Source organism: Magnolia sinica, chromosome 2, assembly GCF_029962835.1.
Source record: "Magnolia sinica isolate HGM2019 chromosome 2, MsV1, whole genome shotgun sequence".
Lineage (NCBI taxonomy): Eukaryota > Viridiplantae > Streptophyta > Magnoliopsida > Magnoliales > Magnoliaceae > Magnolia > Magnolia sinica.
Genome location: NC_080574.1, coordinates 194404 through 211928, shown reverse-complemented (window position 1 = coordinate 211928; position 17525 = coordinate 194404). Strand labels below are relative to the sequence as shown.

At 39.1% G+C, this 17525-nt stretch overlaps 1 protein-coding gene across 2 annotated transcripts in view; it reads right to left on the bottom strand.

Annotated features, from left to right (window-relative positions):
• LOC131230860 (serine/threonine-protein kinase VIK) overlaps window positions 1–2990 on the bottom strand; it is a 31579-nt gene extending 28589 nt beyond the window's left edge. Inside the window, exon 1 of one of the 2 annotated variants that reach the window (XM_058226888.1) lies at window positions 2339–2990. In XM_058226888.1, the coding sequence (XP_058082871.1) occupies window positions 2339–2668 (330 nt within the window). In that variant the 5' untranslated portion in view covers window positions 2669–2990. Of the gene's footprint in view, window positions 1–558; window positions 2284–2338 lie in introns of those variants that run through there. The other variant, XM_058226894.1, reaches the window with a different exon arrangement.
• Window positions 2991–17525: the final 14535 nt, after the last annotated feature.

Here is a 17525-nt window from a genome sequence, read left to right as displayed (position 1 = left end):
CCGGCAATGCTGCACAAGCACCATCTGAGTACAAAACCATTAGAACTCTTAGGACCTGTTTGGAATGAAGGTAAACTAGGGGAATACAGGGGAAAGCAAAAACGTGACATAAGCGGGAGGTGAACTGATATCAATTCTAGGGGAAGCAAAACATTCGCACTTGTTTCTTTTGCTGAAGAAAAGTCCTTAAAATTGCTTTTCCTATGCATTTTCAACTGTTTGGATTGCAATCTTACAAAAGGAAACCTTTTAACATTCAAAATAGCCATTTAAAATGTCACATCATAGGCAAACTCTTTTCCCTCTATCTAACTCTTTGAAAAAATAAAAATAATTGTACTCTCCTGTTAAGGATGGAAAAGCAAATGCAAACCCTTTGCTGTAGCATTCACTGCTTTCCAAACATTTGCAAATGTCTTGTTGATGCAAACCGGTTGCATTCCCTAGTTTGCATTCTATCAAAACAGGCTCTTAAGGATTTGGAGATTAAAATCAAGAATGACCATGCTACATAACGACCACTAGCAGTGCCGTTACAATACGAGCTGTAACGACCACCTTTTTATAAAAAACTGTATTGCCCCTGTAACGCATGACGTTTCCCACCGTTTAATTCCTTGTGCTACCCGCAGTAGCTGCACAAGCCATTATTTATGTACAAAAAATTAGGAATTCTGTATTCAATGCCCCACTTGAACCATTTCCATTAGAGCCATTTGACCATAACTATTATGGGGAATAATTGGCTCTGAGTTTTCTGCTGCAGGAACACATCCTCAACAATCATCATGTTTGGTTCTCGAGTTTGATGTGGCTGATACTCCAGAGGAAGGGCCATCCTCATCTAACCTGCAGAAGAAGAAGAAGAAGGTGTGCACAGTCACCTCGAACAAAATGTTCCACATGAAATTAATAGTTCCATGAAGAATTGCACTAATACAGTGAAGGACATAGAAGATTCATCCCAAGCAAGAATTAGAGGGTCACGTGCTAAAGGAATTGGAGAACACCACGACCATCACAGATGCATTCATGTGGAACGCCTTCAAGCATCTTATAGCACAGGCAAAAAAAAAATTGATGCTCTTCCTTCAAATGTGGGCATAATTAAGGTATATCTGGCTGGATAATATTTTAAATTAATGAAGGTTGGACTTATGTTTATATGATTTATTTTATATTAAATGTTTATCCTTCGATTTATGTTGAACCTTAGTGTTAATTTAGCCACTATTTTTGTTAATTTATTTGTGGTGGCCATTTAATTTGATTTCAGTAGGCAGGTAACTTTATAACTCCCATGTACAACAGAAATACCATGTCTATTTTTCAGAAATTACCCATTTATATGTCCTGGGAATAGTGTTGTGAACAGATGAATGAATTTAGTGGCAATAATTACAAGCTATTCACCTCATTATTTGAAGCACAAGCACAACAGGCCCTTGTGAAGTTTCTTAAGGAACAAGAACCTCAGGTGGGTAGTTGTGAACAAAGTGCAACGGCACGGAGGAAATACTGCATGGAAGTTGTAGGCCGTTGCCACTGATATTCCATAGAGAGAATGTTTTGCACAGGTCAACGGAATTCGTGACAACTGTTACAATGCATTCCGGCCCTTAAGTGATGCGCATGATGGCTTGATGCATTTGACTAAATATTGGAGGAAATGCTTGTACCAGTTAGTACATTTAATAATTCATATGTACTTTTCTAACTATCATCTTCTATCTGCAGAAAATTGCCTAACGTCTTGACCAAGGTTATCTTACAAAGGGCTCAGCCCAATGATTGCCTTACATGCCACCTGTGTATGTAACTTTGGCATATTTGATATGGTTTATCTCTTCAAGTTTATTCTTCTGTGAATAAACACACTAGAATACCTGACAAGTAATTCCCAGCATCCAAACAGAGTCACTGGATTCCGCAGAATGACATTCCATGTTGCAAAACATGACAAATAAAATTCAATTGTCAGGGAATTGAATTTCTTTGGTCGTTTGGATGCCTGTAAGTTTTTAAGTTGTGACTTTCACCTTAAAGTGACTTCTCACCACTAGCCCCACGAAGTTTCCTGGCACCTCTGACTTACAGGTGAATTTCCTCCCCCAAACGTCACCAGTAAGTGACTTACCTGTAAGTCAGTTCCCACTTACAGAAATTACAGGCATCCAAACAACCCGCAAGTAATTCCCAAATTTCCAGTTGGCAAAAGACCCCTTGGAATTTATAACTGCAGGTCTGGGGGTGTGTGTTGGATTGGATGTTCAGGCAATTTTCTTCCTATTGTGTTTTGGACAGAAAGAAAAGGAATATGAAAAATGTGGTAGAGTACTGTGTTCTTCCAGCGATCCTGGGCGTTGACAACAGCACCGTATTCGAGGAGGCATTTGGCGACATCAATCCAGCCGTGGAGGGAGGCGACGTGGAGGGGAGTCCTGTTGTCGTAATCTCTGGCAGCTACGAGGGATGTATCTTCCTCCAGCAGTTTCCTCACTGCTGCTGCGTCGTTCTGATGGGTGTGCCACAATATCAGTGACGTTTTGCTTACCCTTGCCTTCTCCTTCTGCTTCTCCAAGGCAGTGGCAGCAGCAAGCGATGACGTTCCTGACGAAACTCCAGCCGATCCATCCGCCCCCGAAGAATTCGCTTCATCGGTGCTCATCAGATCCGATCCGATACGATGCGACTTTCAATTCAACAATCCGCTCGTAGTTTCCGTCACAGAACAGGACAGATCTCTGATCTATGAAGAGATGTATCAGACTTGTCGGCGGGTGGAGAGAGAGGAGTGATCTCTTCACAGGTGGTGGGAATCGGAATCGGAATCGGATTGATTGAAAAGAAAAAGGAGATAGTAAGAAACCATTGACGATCCCATTTGCGTCGCACGCGTTCGGTATCAGGACGCTCGTCACTCGTTATGTACGTGCCGAGGCCTAAATATCAGAAGCGTCCAGTGACGAGGTCCACGTGTATGACATTGTTCATCTTCTCCCGGGCGCGGATTAGATGGGAACGGATTGGCTACTCCCCCTGACACCAGCCATTGGCTGGTGGTCGGTGCTACCATAATATATGTGTGTCATCCATGCTGTCCATCTATTTTCATATATCATTTAATGATATGAGAAAAAAAATGAAGTATATCTCAATCTCAAGTGGACCACATTACTGGAAACAGTGTTGAATGAATTTTGACCATTAAAAACGTTTTGGAGGCCATAAAAGTTTTGGATTAAGCTGATATATATTGTTTCCCTTCATCTGGGTTTTTATGACCAAATCAACAGATTGGATGTCAAATAAACAGTACAGTGGACCTTAGGAGAATTTTAATGGTGAATATCCATTCATTATTTTTCTCCTATGGTGTGGCCTACCTAAGATTTATATCCTTATAATTTTTTGTATCAACCCATAAAATGATCTGTAAAAATGGATGAACGGAATGGATGAAAACGTACATCATGGTGGAGCCCACAGAGCACCGACCACCAGCCACGGGGCTGGTGTCAGGGGACTAGCCAATCCGACTCCGGATTAGATACTGACCAGGTCATTGCTACTGAAGTGACGTCACCAAGCTATGTGGACCTCATCATGATGCATGTGTTGTATCCATACCGTCCAATCAATTGTAGAGATCGTTTTATTGCATTAGAAAAAGAATGATATAGATCTAAAGTTCAAGTGGACCCATCACAGAAAACCATGGGATCAGTCACACCCACCGTTGAAACATTTATAAGGCCCACCATGATGTATTTTTTAGATTTATCTATTCATAAATTAACATAGAGATAGATGAAGTGAAAACAAAAATATAAGCTTGACCTGAAACTTATGTGACCCCTAGGAAGTTTTGAAAAGTGGATATCACAGTCCCCACTGTTTTCTATCGTGGGGTTCACTTGAACTTAAGATCTATCTCATTATTTTTATCATGCCATAAAACGATCTCTCCAAATGGATGAACGGTATGGATATAACACACGCATCATGGTAGGCCTACAGAGCTTGGTGACGTCAGCCTTGTCAGTATCTAATCCGCGCCCTCTTCTCCCAACTTTTTTTTAACGAGTGGAACGGTCCTGATTTACGGTACTGTGCGTGATGAACCTTGCCGAACAAGCGAACAGACAGATCCGAACAACGGTGACCGCTGAGATGTTTGTGCGAGTGCAGGCGCATCGCGCTGTTGACTTTCTCATCGTGCAAGTTGCCCTCCCGTTTTCCCAAAAAAAATAAAAAAAATAAATAATAAATAAATAAATAAATAAAAGTAGTCGATCCCCAGCGACCCGTGGGAGCCTCTTCACTTTAATCGGGAGATCTTTGCAGACACTGTGACAAATCTCGGCACTTTTCGGGAAGATTTTCAATTTTTTATTATTGTGTGGACATAGAATACGGGAAAACAAAAATACCAGCTTGATTGAAAACTTCTTCAAGTTTTTGATGGTAAGCGTTTCAATATCTACTGTTTAGAAGAAGTTTTTGATGGTAAGCGCTTCAATATCTACTGTTTTCCACGGTGGGTCTCTCTAAGCATTAGATTTATCTCATTCTTTGACTTATGATATAAAATGATCTTTCCAAATGAATGGATGATATGAATACAACGTATACGTCATGTTTGAGCCCACATAATTTGGTGGCATAGCTTGTCACTAAAGAAACTGGCTACTACACTCAGATCCATAGCTCAATTGGCAGGCTAAGTGCATGTTTGATTTCCAAGAGCTTGGATAAATACCCAAGAAATGTGTAATTATTACCATTTCATCTGTTTGAAAATTCAAGAATCAGTTCAAATAGCTATTTAAAATTTTTGAACCTCAAGGTAATGTATATGATGTATCAATTTCATTCATATGTTTTACTACAATATTTTAAGGAATAAGCCAAAAAATGAGGATGATTCAACACTTAGGTGGCCCACACCAAAAGAAACAATAGCCTCACAAAGTTTTTAACGGTAAGTATTTGATTTCTGTTTTCGTGTGGTGTGGTCCACTTGAGTTTTGGATATACCTCATTTTTTTGCTCATGCTATAATTTCAAAAGGCATAATGGATGAACAGTGTGGATAAGCGAAATGCTTCACAATAGAACCCATATATATTTTGTAATATTTTGATTTCCGTATTAAAAAAGTAAGTAGCCAAATCAAGTACCTTGTAAATACACAAAGAAATATTTATTACTCTTTTTACGTGGTATTTACCAGTGTACCGGAAAATCAAACAGGCCCTAAGTGTAGATACCTCGTTTCAACACTTGAGGTCTTGGCATCGATCCCTAACGGAGTGGCTTACATAGAGTGTGTAATGACATGTGTATGTACTAACCAGCTAACCCCAAAGGAAATAAAAAAAAAAGGGAACCGGTTACTGTCGAGTTCAGTATCTAATTTGCGTCCAGGTGTACCATACCACAGTAAACAGCGGGGACAATGACACGCAAATGTGTACCACACACCACCGATCTAGCTAGTGTGTTGATGAAACCAAATTTTGTAGGTCCCATCATGAGGTATGAGTTATATCTAAACCGTCCATCCACTTTATGAGCTCGTGGTAAGGCTTCTGTCAAAAAATAAGATATATCTAAAAATCAAGTGGACCACACTGTAAAATCAGTGAGGGATTGAATGTCTACCATTAAAAACCCTTTTGGGGGTCACAAAATTTTGGATCACTATGATATTTATTTTTCCTCTTCATCCAAGTCTTTGTGACATTATGAACAGATTGGATGGAAAATAAATGTTATGGTGGGCCCTATAAATGTTTTAACAGTGAGAATCATTGTCCCTGGTACTATTTATGGTGTGGTACACTTAAGCTTTGAATATGACTCATTTTTGGGATCAAAATCTAAAATATTACGGTGTGGATATAATAAATACATCATTGTGAGGCTCACGTAACTTTTGATTTCCTTGGAACCGTGTGTATAACTGGAGCTAGAAGAGCATCAGCACTCGCCTTCGGAAGACACGTACCCACGCCAGCTAGGTTGGTGGTGTGTGGTACACCAGCCAATTCGCTTCCATGATACCCACCATTGAAACCTCTTTAAGGTCCACTGTAATGTCTGTTGATAAGGTCGCCTGCTCCTCTGAGAGAAGAGAAAACACAAATATCAAACTGATACAGAACTTTTGTATACCTTATGATGTTTTTAATGGTAAGTGTTCAGTTACCATTGTTTACTGGGGTATAGTATGCTAGAGCTTTTGATCTACTCACTTTTGGATTCTGCCTTAAAATGAGGGGTGAAAACGGATGAACGGCATCGATATAAAACAAATGCATCACATTGGGCCTCATAGTACCCGATGCATCAGCACCCCACTGCTGGGGCTGGTGTTGGGACGTCAAGACCCCAGCGGTTATTTGTTCATATTTTGGACCTCTCGTTGGTATTTTCCATAGGACGAGTGAGTCACCCATTTCCTAAGTAGATTGTCGTGGAATTTGCCATTATAGAGCTCTATCAGAATTTGAAGCATTGAAACGGGCTTCTTTATTGAAAGAAACATTTAAAGTGGTTAATTAACTCCTACGGGTAGGAGATTTCATTGGTTCATTCATGAAGCTTTGATTGGAGATCTATACAAAATCTCCTATGTCATACATTTTATGGAGTTCTTGGCTTGTTTTACTCTCTCCACTTAAACATGCATATGGACATTTTCAAGTGGAGCTGTACAATAGTGAGAGTCCCATCCTCACACCGTGAAAATTAACTTGTTTTGATGGTCAATCCAATAAATAAGAGAGGGAAAAATACAGCATATATATGAATATCTCTGAGTGGAGCTATACGGCAGCATTAGCCTCGTCCTCACACCACGAAAATTGACTTTCTTTTGGTATCCAATGATGTTGATCCAACAAATAAGAAAGAAAAAAAATACATGATCAGGAAGTAGAGAGAACAAGATTGATTTCGTTGAAGATATGGCTGTCAACGTGATGAGTTGGGGCCTAGGGTTGGTCTTGGCCCAGATTTTGAATTGTTTCAAGTTGAGCCTCAAGCTAGCCCTATTTAAAATTTTGATTTTTGGTAGGCCCGAGCCTAACCCATTGACACCCCTAATTGAAGATGGTGAAAAATCAATACAAATAGTTGCTTTGGGAACTCACTCACCCAAGAGAGAGGGAGAGATTTAAATGGAGGGTGGGGCCCTGGGTCCCACTCTTGATTAGAGGTGGGCATCGAATCGAGTCGGACTGGATTGGGTCCAACTCGACTTGATCCAAAATTTTCAAATAACTGACCCGAACTCGATCCGATCCGGGACCAAGTCCGGGTCAGCTGACTCGATCCAATCCAATACATTGTTGGCCTGACCCAAACCGAATCCGACTTAGTCAGGGAAACCGAGTCGGATCGAGTTGGGTATGGTTCGGATCGGGTTGGGTCTATGGGTCAAATTATAAGGTGTGTGTTATATCGAAACTGTCCATCTATTTGGAGAGCTCATCTTAAGGCTTGAGCCGAAAAATAAGACAAATCTAAAGATTAGTTGGACCATATTGCAAAAAACAGTGGGGGATTGAACGTTTACCATTGAAACCCTTTTAGAGATCACGGAAGTTCGGATCAATATGAAATTTTTTTTTCCTCTTTATCCATGTATTTTTAACCTTATTAACAGATTAGATGGAAAATAAACGTTATGGTGGGCCCTACGAATTTTTTAACGGTGAAAATCATTATCCTCGTTGCTATTTTTGGTGTGGTCCAGTTGAGGTTTCCGTATGATTCATTTTTTTTCTAATGCTCTACAATGATCTCGAAAAATAGATAAATGGTGTGGATATAATAAATACATCATTGTGGGGGCCATGTAACTTTGATCTCATTTGAGTCGTTCGTACAACTCGAAGCTCGAGGCACGTCTGCTCTCATCTTCGTACGACACATATCTACACCAACTGTACAGCTGGTGTGTTGTACACGAAATGAAATGCGCGCCTCGGTGCCTGTGCACGCGCTATCTATACGGATCCAGACGAAGTGGATTAGATGTTACCCTTACTGTGGGGCCCACCTTGATGATGTATTGTATATCCATGCCGTCCATTTGTTTCTCTAACCCATTTTAAGGACAAGGAACCAAAAAAAAGAAAAAAGATCCAAATCTCAGGTGGACCACACCAGAGGAAACAGTTTTGTTTGAGTGCCTTACCATTAAAAAATCCAAATGCCTGATCGTAAGGTTTTCGTGATGTTTTTCATCCAATCTGTTGATGGTGTCAATATGACCTGGATGAAGGGAAAATCCAAAGATCAGATTGGTCCAAATCTTTGGTGGCCCACAAAAACTTTTTAGTAGTCATTCATTACTGTTTTTTGTATTGTGGTCCACCTAAGATTTGGATCTTCTTAAAATTTGGTAATACGTCCTAAAATGAGATGAAAAACAATTGGACAGTGTGGATATAGAAAAAATATATTATGGTAGGCCCCGCACGATTAGGGTAACACCACTAAAGTGTTATTCGGGAAACAACTAATCTGCTCCCATATGAATACACCTACCCAATGCAGGCCTCATTAATGCGCCACCCTCACCTTTCTTGGGAGATAGTTTAACCACGGCCTTTTTTTCTCAACGGTTAAAGATGCAAACAACAAAAGACTCTATTTTAACTTCATACGACCTGACCGGATCGGATCGGTCCGTATTGGATCTGATCGGATCGGATCCCGGATCGGATCGGTTCAGATTGGTCACTGATTTGAACTCGATCGGATGTACAGTCGGATCTGAGTGGTCCTACTCGATTCGACCCGATCCCAGCCTTCAGTTTGGATTGGATCAGGTCGGATCCATCGCATCGGGTTGGTTCTGCCCAGCTCTACTCCTAATGCTACATCACCAAGCCCCCTTGAATGTCTAAGCTAGAGAGAGTAGAAGAGAGAGAAAGGTGGGACGTCCCCATCTCCCATCTCATATCACGCATGTGCATGCCCTTCTCTTAGCGACAGGGTCCACTTCTCGAATAGCTCTGGTTAGCACTTGGCTCCTAGCAGAGGCATTGATACAGTGGTCCACCCTCTTACACTTGAGATAAATTGGGAAGAAACTCTGTATTAAGAGATCGGCGATGAAAAATAAGATGGTTTTTCTATGGACAAGTATGTGCCTTAATTATATGATATTTTATATTTTTTAAAATATTGTATAATTGTGAATGTTATCAATGAGGACTAATTAAATTTGAATTTTTAAAAGTTAAATTCCATTGCAATTTCATAAAAATCTAACACACACACACACACACACACACATATATATATATAACCATTTTTAATGATTCAAATGGTTTACATGATGGGCCTCACCTTCCGTAGGAATATATTTCAAACTAAATCTATTGAAATTCAATATTTCAACATTTTCATTATCTTTTTATGAACGGTATTCTTAACTTTTGAAACAATCAATCGGTTCTCATATTTAAAAATGAGACTTTTTATAATTACATTTAAAACAATCTAATCATCGGAAAAGGCCCAGATACATTGGCTAAATTCCCTATGTAACCTTTAGCATCCCTCTTGAATGTATTCCAACAAACCTTTCATAAAGAATGCGATTCTCTCTAGCATGAAGTTCTTCTACTTGTGTGAGACTTTTGTTGTAGAGTGAGGTTCACTGGAATGCATCCCAAAGTAATGTCCTACAATATGTTAGCTTCAATTATCTATTGGATCTGAGTTAGGCTGTCAATGGGCCGAGCAAGAGCTACCAAAATCAGAATTTTAAATAGGCCCGGCCTGATAGCCCAGCCTTAAAGAGTTAAAAATCTGGGGTCGGGACCAATCCTAGGCCTGGCCATTTAACAGCCCTAATATGGATCCTTTTCAATGATTCCAACTATCTATATGATATAAATGATATCTAAAATAAATTCTATACTACTACGATTTAACTCATTTGTCAGTGTTAACCTGGATGTCCATATTTATAAAGGAAAATAATTGAATGATTAAAGAGTTACAAAATCTCAATCTAAAAGTTTTTTACGTAGAGATGTAAAAAAATAAAAAATTACCTAATTAATATGGAATTTATATTCTGATATCCTTCTCAAAAAGTTACTGCATGTAATTATCATTCCACCAACTTCCACAAGGCTTGGTGAGAGCAATGGGTAGGTGGCTGATATGGGTTTCAGCATGGTGTTCATGTAAAATCCCCCAATCATTAGGTGTGTTGCCTCATGTTAGGCCAAGACCTCAAAAATCAACCCCATCTGTTATTCAGGTGGACCACGAGATTGAAAATAATGCATAGGGCAACGCTTGCCCCCTAAACTATTTCCATTAGTGTGCGTCGTGTGAATTACTGATGGGTATGATTATTTGGACACATCCCTAAATGTTTGTGTAAAATCTAATCATTAGAGTGGATTTTATATAATTATCATGGTGGACCTGTAAGAATTAAGGATAGACATCTGCCTCCCAACTATTTTGATGTAGAGCAGGTTGCGGACAATTACATGGCCAAGATGGATCAGAAAAGGCCCGGTCGACGACAGAAGTGATCCAGACCATCGAACCTTAAATCGGGCGTATCTTGCAATCCGGAATGAGTTATCTGACATAAAATATATGATTTTGGGGTAGAACGAGCTACTGAAGCCAACCAACCCGGCTATGCCGGGTTGCGCAGCCCGGAATTGCGAAAAATCCCTGGATTGAAGGTCGTTTCCCTGTTTTAATTTCGTTTTTACTATAAATAGTAAGTTTTAGTTTGATTATAACTCTTCATCCGTCGGGCTTTAGGAGTTGCGCCCAACGTGAAAAGAGCTTAGAATAATTAGGAGAACGGTTTGGTGAAGCCAAATAGGACACTTACTATTTTTGGCCGAAAACCTTGCGCACTAGTAGACATCACGACCGTATATAAATAGTAAGTTTACTATTTATAGTAAGTCGCGGATTCTAAGAGTTTGAGTTGTAGTTTGCTTCTAATTTCTTTCCCATTGCTTGGTAGCTCTATTTAAAGGGTTGTGAACTCGTTTTTATTCATCAATTAATCAATTTCGAATTTATTAGAATTTATTTCTATTTTCTGCTTTCTTTTCCTCGTGGATTCGAGAAGTCTCTGTGAGGAGTCCAAAGAAGCTCCGTGGATTCGGGGTAGTTATCCTCATCACGTTCATCCTTGCATCATATTTCCTTTGATGTGGCTCACCAGAATCACAAATTAACCATCTTCTTTTTTTACATATCTCACTTAAACATCATAGTGGACACCGTCAAAATCAAGAGGGGAGTTGCGTACAAGTTTCTTTTCTTATGGCAGGCTACTGTAATGTTTATATAATATCTACTCCAACCATTAGATGCATAATCCTAATTTAGGTGTAGATTCAAAAAATCAACATGCCTTGTGATTCAGGTGGCCCACACCAAAGAAAATAATTGGAAGAGGGATGTCCACTCTTAACTTTTATAAGGCCCATCGTGATGATTATATGAAATCCACTCCAACCATTAGATGACACACAAATATTTAAGCCTTTTGACTAAAAGTCAGGCCCATTCGTGAATCAGATGGGCAATACCAAAGAAAACTATTTGGAGGGTGATCATTACCATGTATACTATTTTTAAGTATGCGGTCTACCCGAATTACAGCTAGGGTGAATTTTAGGCCTTGGCCTAAAATGACGTGACACACCTATGTTCAGGATTGATTTTACATAAAATGACAGTGGAGCCCACTCAAGCAGCCAACCCATTTGCTTGCCTGCAGAATTGTCCGGCTCAGAATGGGCAGGGCCTCTGCGTGGCCACCATGATGTATGGGATTTATCTACACCGTTCATGCATTTTTTCGTTTCATTTTACAATATAGGCCCAAAATTATGGTAAATCCAACGCATGGGAGAACCACACAATGGGTATTAAACTCTCACCGTTGAACACTTCTAGGGGATCACAAAAGTTTTGGATCGAGCTGATATTTATGGTTTACATTCATCCAGGTCCATGTGACTTTATGAATATGTTGGATGTAAAATAAAAAAACTCAATGGCCCCAAAATAGGTCCACTTGAGCCTTGGACCTGCTGGTCCTATTTCATAAAATGACAGCTCATACATCAGGGTGGCCAGTTAGAGGTCCTGCATGTTCCAAACTGAAGAGGGGCCGGGTAGGACGCAACCATGTTGTTTGAAAACCTTTTTTGTATATTAATTAGATAGATCTTTCCAAAATTTTCTTTTATTTATTCCTAATTAGTCTGCATGAAGGCAAGGTCATCATGTAAACCGTCTGTACCGCTATGACCCATACTCAAAGTTAGCCCAAGGCATATATTGCAATACATCAGTATGCATTGCCTTGTAAAAGCAAGCAAGGCCGAATTGCATGATCAAGGGTATACATTTACAAGTGACTTCAAGTGTTCGAGTGCCACACGTGTAGTATCCCAATAGTTCATCAAATATGCCCTGAAAAGATAACCCATAAATAGCTTCTTATAATCTACCCCTTTTTCATGCAACTTGCTTGATTTTCAAGAAAGGGCATCTACTCGATTGGACCCCTGATGGATGAATTGAATCTCGTATACTGGTGCAATGGTGGCACGTAGGTACATGCATAGAGGCTTATGAACCACTACACTATGCCACGGATTGATTGCTTCCCACGCACTCATGAGGTTTGTTAGGCTAAACATTGACAAGAGTTATAAGAGAAGCTCTTTTTTAAAAATAAATAAATAAATGTTGACCAATGTGATTCAAAGTTGGAGAACATAGAATGAAATGTTGATCGACATAGCCTAAGTTGGAAAATGTATCAATTTTTCATTAAAATAATTTATGGACCAGCAGTTTCGATCATCCTGAATTTTATGAAGCCTTTGGATCTTAGAAGCGAGCATGCTGGTCAAGGCTCACTTGTGTATGTAATCCAATTCCACGTGATATGTGTTGGCACGCTCTACTTTATTGTGTGATAGAATCTTATCAAGTCTAGTTTTTGGACTAGGTGTACACAAGTTGAGCCGGGCCGAGCTAGGCTCAGTCAAGCTCAGCTCAGCTCGGCTCAGCCAGTAACTAATCTTATCTTGAACTCGGCTCAGCTCGGTCCTCAAGCCTGTTTGGCCAGCTCAGCTTGGTTTGGTCAGCAGCTCAAGCCTGTTCGAACCAAGTTTGAACTTGTGTGACATTTTCTCAAACACATATAATGCACCTTTAATTTCTCACTGAATGTAAAACAATAACGACACTTTACAGGTATTTCATCAAACGTTGTTGAGAATCATCAAAATCAAGATATGAGGGAAGTCTTATAATGTCAAGTTTTTTTGTAGTGATTTGTTTCATATCCATTCCTTCCTCGCCACCAGCTAATCCCGCGGAGAATGTACGCACCCGAAACAACACTTCGTTTAGTTATTTCATCAAACACTCGGCGAACAACATCAATATCAAAATAACCGAATTAGCGAGCTGATTCGATCCGAGTCGATTCGAGTTGAGGTTCAATTCGAGTCGAGTCGAGTCAAGCTCAAGCAAGTTTAAAATTTTTTCGAGCTCCAAAAACCAGCTCAACTCGGACCGAATCCAATTTCAAGCCAAGGTGGGTCGAGCTTTTCCGAGTCGACTTGAGTAAGCTGACCGAGTTAACTCAACTCATGTACAACTCTAGTCTTGATCCCAGGACTCTCATGCATTTTGCAGTTTTCTATCTTTATAATGCCCTCCGAGAATATAAGGACGGACCAATCTTGAGCATTCTTATTTGCATTTTATTGCTTTTAAACCCCATGATCGTCGTGCATAATAATCTTCAAAAATTGGAATCACCTATAACAAACATTAGTTGACTAGCTTGTTCAAGATTAGACTTTGCTTGCAACTAAACAATTTATTTAGAAAGAATATAAAATGTGGACTTATAGAAAATCTCTAAGAGTCTGTTTGAATTGCCCATTTAGAGTTGTGTTGTATAGTATTAAAATTACAACAAGGCAAAGCTGTCGTTGACTACGCATGTAAGTGGGCTCACTTTTCTCCTCAAATGTCAAATTCGTCGTATTGCGTCGGTTTTCCAGCACCGTCCAGGGATTTGGCAAATCTGTCTGATTTCATGCAAAAGCCTTTTCACCAAACTTGATTGATTTAGTTCAAAAGCCTCGTGATGGAAGTTACTGCATTGGGAACTTGGGTGGGGATAACCATGATGTTTGTGTTAAATCCACCCTGTCCGTCCATTTCGTGAGCTCATTTTAGGGCATTTGACAAAAAATAAGCTGGATCCAAGGCTAAAGCGGGCCACACGAGAGTAGAGACTGGGAAAAAAAATGCATAACGTTGAAACCTTCCTGGGCTCCAACTTATTACTCATATGCCTTCCAAACCGTTTGTAACCGTTTGTAAGGTCATCCCGACCGGGATTAACGGAAAACATTAAAAATATTTATAATGATACAAAACATTTGTGACCAAATGAACGTTTTAATAGTGGTTGTTCAATCCCCACAATCTCCTCTCGTATGGCCCACTTGAGTCTTGGATTTGGATCATTTTTTATTGCAGGTCTTAAAATGAGCTTCAAAATGGATGATGGGGTTTATTTCTTACCTACATCATGGAGGGCCCTACCTAGGCTCCCAACCCGAAAACTTACTACGAAAGGTTTTCCCACGAAATCTGAGACACATTTGGCGGGATTTGCATGGGCTCGATTTGGGTGGATCGGTGGATCCCTAACTGTGGGGCCCACTATAATGTGTATGTCTTACATCCATACGGTTCATCCATTTTGACAGATCATTTTAGAGCATGATCACAAAAATGAAGTAGATCCAAATCTTAAGTGGACCATACCACAGGAAATAGTCAAGATTTAATTCCCACCATTAGAAACTTTTGGTGGCTCACCGGAGTGTTTATTTGCCATCCAACCTGTTAATAAGGTCACAAAGACATGGATGAAAAGACCACATAAATATCAGTTTTATCCAAAACAATTGCAGCCCATGAGAAGTTTTTATTGGTTGATTACCACTTTTTTCTCTATTATGGTCCACTTGAGATTTGGATCTGCTTCATTTTTTGGATTATGCCCTAAAATAAGTTTTCAAAACGGATGGACAGCATGAATATAAGGCACATACATTACAATGGGCCCCATGGTTAGGGAACCCACCCACCTTGGTGAATCGAGAGACTCATCGAAGCCACACCCGATTTGCCCTGGTGGCACATGCCACCCTCCACAATGTTTGTGTCACCAAGTTATGTGGGCCCATCATGATATATGTGTTATATCCAAACCGTCCATCCATTTGGCCATATCGTTTTAAAGCTTGAGCCAAAAAATGAGATAGATCCAAAGCTCAAGTGGACCACGCCGTAGGAGATAATAGTGATTGAATGCTTGCCATTAAAAACTTCCCAAGGTCTACTGTAAGTAGTGAAATTGCGTGGATTATCTAACATGATACCCAGACACACTGAAGCTTATGGAACTTAGAATTATGGGTAAAACCTAAAAGGGGGTGCATAGAACTTTTTAAAATTATTTACCAATTAATGCAATTTAATTTACAATATAAATTGGGTCCAAGATTATAGACTATAAATATACAACTAATTGTACAACTAATCTATGAAGAGAGATAGGAAAATACCAATTATGCATGTTCTTAATCTGAGTACTTGACATATAATATATTTCATACATTTATTTAAACAAATCATTCATAAGCATACATAGAATTGTAACTACATAGACAATTACAAACACGAGAATGTATACTGGTTTAACTAAATACTTATTCCACTCCAGGCGGACACACTCAAATTCGAGTATATTGGATTTTACTGTCTCAATTAGTTTTCTATAGGTTCACCAAAAACCTTTATACTTGTTTTCAATAGGTTCATCACAAATCTACATGTATGCACCCGTGTTGGTGGCAGTCCTACACAATGACCTACGTATACTCATGTCGCAGGCGGTCTTACATAAGGACATACATGTATACACCCGTGTCAATGATATTCTACACAAGAACCTACACGTACGCACCCGTGTTGGTGGCTCCCTCGGAGACTTCAAGGGTTTTCTATAGGCTAATCAATAACCTTCGATTAGTCCTACATAAGAACTAATTTACGTACACTTCTACCGAAGATGGTTATATACAATGACCTATTTGAGTTTGAGTTTCAAACTTGATGGACTCTAATTAAAATCTTACATGTTTTGGATAAACCCCGTTAATAGCGTCTTTATGAAGATGCTCGATCAGTCTTAGTTTGGCTTTTCTTTTGCTCCTATGATCAGCTATTTTCTTATATATTCCAATTGAGAGTGCAAAGGAATAGGAGAGAGTGGGCTGGTTGAATCTCCTACAACTAATAGTATACTTGGTTCCAATTGAAGATTTACCTATATAGGTATACAAGATATCATGTTCAACTTAAAATGAAACTTGAAATGCTCATTAGAGTGATGAATCATAAGAAAGATGATATGAATCTCTTTAGGTGATAGCCTAAGAGTGAAAGGAAATAGTTTGATACATTAGGGCTTCTAAATCACAAAAACAAAAACAAAAAAAAAAAAAAACCCATAAAATTTGCAAAGTTTCGAGTGCCTCTTTTATAAAGAAAAATCTCCAACGGACACATTACAACTAATTCAATCAAATCGATAAACTTTCAATTTGATCGAGCGTTTACATAATTTGCCAGTTTACTCACTAGATGTTTTCGGGCATCTTTGATTGGACATTCGATTTGATCAATTGGACCTGTCTATCGAATTAATGAACTATCGATTCAATCAACAACTCTCAAAAATTTTATGATTATGATTTTTGGTTTTCAACAAATCTAAACTTCTATGAGCTTAGTTTATCATGGTCATTTTAATATTAACGCTTGGGACAATCAAATAAGGATTTTCCTATGGAAGAATGAATCATCTAGAGGTAGGTTGTTTTGGAACTAAATGGGTCTTGAGCTAGGATCACTAATGCACCTCAATTTACTTATTGTCTTCAATCTTTGATGCTTCAAGTCTTTCAGTATTCGGTCTTCAATGTCTTACAATGGGGACTCAACCGACTCAAGACACCCTAGTTCACGTTATTGACAAAGTAAGCCACTTACAAGCAGATTCGTAATGTTTATTTGCCACTCATACAGTTGATAAGGTCAACCAGAGCTGGATGATGGAAAAATACAAATATCAGCTTGATCAAAATATTTTATACAAATATTAGCTTGATTAAAAAATTATATGACTTACAAGAAGATTTTAATGGTTGTTCAACACTTTCTCTAGTGATGTGGTCCATCAGAGATTTGGATCTTCTTAATTTTTGTATAATGTCCTAAAGGTAGCTAAAAAATGGATGGACAGCGTGGATGTATAACACATTCATGAATACGAGCCCCACATGGTAAGGGTGAGGTGTTACCCATGCACTATATAATCTGTTCTCTCAAACACATTG